The sequence below is a fragment of the Nicrophorus vespilloides genome, unplaced genomic scaffold, assembly GCF_001412225.1.
Source record: "Nicrophorus vespilloides isolate i.1.1-1 unplaced genomic scaffold, Nicve_v1.0, whole genome shotgun sequence".
Taxonomy (NCBI): domain Eukaryota; kingdom Metazoa; phylum Arthropoda; class Insecta; order Coleoptera; family Silphidae; genus Nicrophorus; species Nicrophorus vespilloides.
In genome coordinates this window covers 12678-17624 of record NW_017096223.1, presented here as the reverse complement: position 1 = coordinate 17624, position 4947 = coordinate 12678, and the positions used below count along the sequence as shown (strand labels likewise).

The following is a 4947-nucleotide window of genomic DNA, read 5'->3' as shown; positions in this document are numbered from 1 at the left end:
CATTTTTTCGATAAACCTGATAACTCGAGTTGAAAACAATATTTGAATTTCAATCAATAACTACAAAAATAATTATAAAACATATAAATTTTACATGAAAAATATGCATATTTAAGTTAAAGAGATTTTTAAACAATAGATGAAATCGTTTGACCTACTTTCGAGTAGTTCTAATAAAAAAAGGGAACATATTTATTATGTATTTGAATCTTTTTTTGAATTTTTATCTCTGCAGATGATCACGATGATTATTTGATAAAATTATGAAATTTCAACTATAAAATCTAAGAATTTTGTCTTTTTAATATTTTATTTATTACAATTATGAAATTGAAACATTTACTATAAAAAAGTCTCAATAAAATTAAGAAACTGAATTTTTTTACTTTAAAATCTTAGAAATTTGTCTTTTAAACTTTTACTATAAGAAAACAGAAAAAAAATTCAATAAAATTAAGAAATTTTTTAGTTTACAATCTTAGAAATTAAGAAACTGCATTTTTTTTACTTTAAAATCTTAGAATTTTGTCTCTCTCTCAATGAAATTAAGAAATTTTTTAGTTTAAAATCTTAGAAATTTGTCTTTTTAATATCTTATTTAATACAATTATGAAATTGAAACATTTACTACAAAAAAATCAAAAACAGAAAAAAATCTCAATAAAATTAAGAAATTTTTTAGTTTAAAATCTTATAAATTTGTCTTTTTAATATTTTATTTAATACAATTATGAATTTGAAACTTTTACTATAAAAAATATACAGAAAAAAAATACTCACAAGTAAATTAAGAAATTGAAACTTTTACAATAAAAAGACAGAAAAAATGTATGAATAAAATTGAAAAATTGCAACTTTTTAGTTTAAAATGAAGAAATTGAAACTTTTACAATAAAGACAGAAAAAAAAACAATAAATAAAATTGAAAAATTGCATCTTTTTAGTTTAAAATCTGAAAAAATTGTCTTTTAAATTTTATTTGTTACAATTAAGAAATTGAAACTTTTACAATAAAAAGACAGAAAAATGTATAAATAAAATTGAAAAATTGCAACTTTTTAGTTTAAAATTAAGAAATTGATACTTTAACAATAAAAAGACAGAAAAAATGTATAAATAAAATTGCAACTTTTTAGTTTAAAATCTTAGAAATTTGTATTTTTAATATTTTATTTATTACAACTATGAAATTGAAACATTTACTATAAAAAATATACAGAAGAAAAACTCACAACTAAATTGAGAAATTGCAACTTTTTCAGTTTAAAATCTTAGAAATTGGTCTTTTTAATATTTTATTTATTACAATTGTGAAATTAAAACTTTTACTATAAAAATACAGAAAAAATCTAAATAAAATTAAGAAATTTTTTAGTTTAAAATCTTAGAAATTTGTCTTTTTAATATTTTATTTATTACAATTATTAAATTGATACATTTTCTATAAAAAGACAGACAAAAATCTGTCAATAAAATTGAAAAATTGCAACTTTTTCAGTTTAAAATCTTATATTATTACAGCAATAATTGTAAATATAAATTTACTTTAAAATCTTCCAAAAATATTAAGTGTTTTTCAATATTTCCAACGATATTGTTTGATTTATTCTCATAATTAACGTAATATTGCTGCACTGTTTATATGTATAATGACTATTTTCACTATTCATCAATTAAATCAAAGCTGTAACGTTTCGAGTTATGAAATTTAAATATTTATCTACACGTTATTTACTTGTTTGCTCATTTAAATTTGATTGGGAAAAACATAACAGGTAATCATTACATAGAGAAAACAAAATCGTTTAAATTATATATTTTTCCTCGGATTTACCAGATCGAAGCGAAAGAAGTAGCTGTATCAAAATTACCAATGCATTTATTCAAAAGACAATGTATTTCAATACGATTTCCACTCACGTTTTCCATCAGGGGAAACCCCGTGAATTTTCTTCAAACCATACGTAATTCCAGTGTTGATCCAAAAATGGTACGGATTCGAATTGAATCGAAAGAGTAAACACTGATAAGCGCGCAAGAGATTATCTGTTTTATTTTGTTTTGTTTTGTTTTGGGGGATCCTTTGAAAACAAGTTTGTGTGCACGAAACGAGACTCTCTTAGTCTTGTTGTTGCTGCTGCTACTGGTCGCGCGTTATTTATAAAAATTTCACATTTTTGTGTGTTGCGTCTCCTTTCGCATTCGTTCCGCACGTTTCGTGGACGACGCACGTCTGTCACGATGAATTACCTCTTCTGTTTATCCGCGCTCTTCCTCTGTTCGACGACCTCGACGACGACAAACGGTGAGTTTGTGCTTAAACCTAAATTTGTTAACTCACAATCGCAGCGAAGTTTATCGCGTGACCTATGACTTCTGTATAGAAAAAACATGTGAGTGTGTCAGAGAGAAATGCGTTGTTTACCTTGGATGAGGATAAAAAAAAAGGACATCAATTATTGACGGTCCATTAAAAACCAGTTTTGGGATTTTCAATTTTTTTATGTTCAGACAAAGGATTTAGTTGGCGTGGGGTGGATTTAATCTCTTTTGTTTTTTTTTCAGCTGAGACCTGCAGGACTCCAAATGGAGAGACCGCTGAATGCGTTCCTCTTCACTCGTGCGCCGTCCTTCACGACGCTCTCTACGATTTAGTGAAGGTATCGGATCCGAGCACCGTCGACTTCCTCAGGGAATCCCAATGCGGTGGAAGCGGGCAAGATGATCCCAAGGTCTGCTGCGGTACGACGGCCGCTTTTCAGACGTTGCGGACGGAGGCGCCGCGACGTCCGCAATCCGTCGACGTCTCGCTGAGTTCCAGGTTCGGAGATGTTGGCAGTCCGATCGCAGGAAGGGACGTCTGCGGTTACATGGTAAACTAATCTTTGTTTTGGACAATGTCCTTCATTTTCGAACCCTCAGGTTGCTCAAGACAGGATCCTTTCCGGGATAATCACGGGGATCGATGAGTTCCCTTGGATGGCTCTGCTGGAGTACGTGAAGAAGTCCGATGGTACTCGTACATTTTACTGCGGAGGATCGTTGATTGGGAAGAGGTACATCTTGACCGCAGCCCACTGCGTTTCCGGGAAAACCATGAACACGCATCGATTGTAAGTATTCAATATTCATGCAATCATAATTGCAACTTATTATTAACTTTCTAAAAAAAAAACTATATTTTCTTAACGGTAAGAAAATTTATGCTAATCTTCATAATCAAAACATTTTGAAGAAGATTGACTTAAGTCATTTTTATAGAATTTGTTTACTTACTAAAGTTAACTACAAACTTATGAATAATACTTAACACTACTTTCTAGTGATTCTTAATAACTTAGAAAATTGTCTATAAATTAATGAAATTCTATAATTTTTCCATAAGTTGAAAAATTTAAGAAATTTTAACGAAATTTAAAACATATTTGTTTAAAATGATTCTTAAATTTTTGATTAATCAATGCAAAAAAAATGTTTGTTTACTCGAATATTTATTCTATTTATTTACTAATCTTTGTAGAATTAGTTCACTTTATTAGTGTATAAGTAATACAGTGAATTCAGATATTGTAATGATATATTATTTTTTAATGTTTTGTGAAAAGTTAGCTTTGATTTCCAGAAGAAGTTCACAATATTGCAAAGATAACTTTTTGGTGATGAAATTGGAAAATTATCAAAATCCAATTATTACACTTTCTAAACAAATCCATTCTTCTGCAAATAAATCAAGCTTACTTAAACTTTTTAAAACTAAGGTTTTCATCATTCGATGAGACACATTTTAGTTAATGAAAATCTTAAAGTAATTACAATGATGTTCTTATTTCATTTCAAGATAAAGCAAAGAAAATCATCAATTTTTCTAAATTTTCGTATGAAAACAGATAAAGTCTTCATTCAATTATTGTAAAGCAATGAAGAATTTGCAAAATTAATGTTTTTTCATTCAATTATTTTCAATCAATGATAAAACCATGAAAGAATGTTTCAGTAAGTGTAAATTCTTGTTTTGCCTGAAAATTATGAGTAATTATTTGGAAATTTGCAATTTCCTACTCAACTTTTATTGAACTGAAATTGTTATGTTCAAAGTTTTGCTTCGATGAAGAATTTACAAAAGCAATGATTTTTATTTCAATTATTTTACAGTTTCAATAAGTGCATATTCTTGTTTTCGTTAAAATTAGGAACAATTATATGAAAATTTGCATTTTCTTAGCTAATTTTTATTGAACTGAAATTGTTATGTTCAAAGTTTTGTTTCTATGAAGAATTTACAAAATCAATGATGTTTATTTCAATTATTTTATAGTTTCATTAAGTGCATATTCTTGATTTCGTTAAAATTAGGAATAATTATATGAATATTTGCATTTTCTTAGCTAATTTTTATTGAACTGAAATTGTTATGTTCAAAAAGTTTTGCTTCGATGAAGAATTTACAAAATCAATGATGGTTATTTCAATTATTTTACAGTTTTTGCATTTTATTAGCTAATTTTTATTGAACTGAAATTGTTATGTTGAAAGTTTTGCTTTGATGAAGAATTTGCAAAATTAATGTTGTTTCTTTCAATTATTTTCAATTAGTGATAAAACTATGAAAGAATGTTTCAGTAAGTATAAATTCTTGTTTTGTCTTAAAATTATGAGTAATTATTTGGAAATTTTCAATTTCCTACTCAACTTTTATTGAATTGAAATTGTTAAGTTGTGAAGAATTTACAAAATCAATGGTGTTTATTTCACTTATTTTAAGGTTTCAATAAGTGCATAATATTGTTTTCGTTAAAATTAGGAATAATTATATGAAAATTTGCATTTTCTTAGCTAATTTTTATTAAACTGAAATTGTTATGTTTAAAGTTTTGCTTCATTATGTTCAAAGTTTTGCTTCGATGAAGAATTTACAAAATCAATGATGTTTATTTCAATTATTTTACA

The 4947-nt window shown here is 26.7% G+C and overlaps 1 protein-coding gene across 1 annotated transcript in view; it reads left to right on the top strand.

The window, feature by feature from the left end:
* Positions 1-2030: 2030 nt before the first annotated feature.
* LOC108556335 (serine protease easter-like) overlaps positions 2031-4947 on the top strand; it is a 4779-nt gene continuing 1862 nt past the window's right edge. Inside the window, exons 1-3 of the mRNA XM_017912404.1 lie at positions 2031-2305; positions 2566-2873; positions 2923-3113. Coding sequence (XP_017767893.1) covers positions 2242-2305; positions 2566-2873; positions 2923-3113 — 563 coding nt within the window. The 5' untranslated portion in view covers positions 2031-2241. The remainder of the gene's footprint in view (positions 2306-2565; positions 2874-2922; positions 3114-4947) is intronic.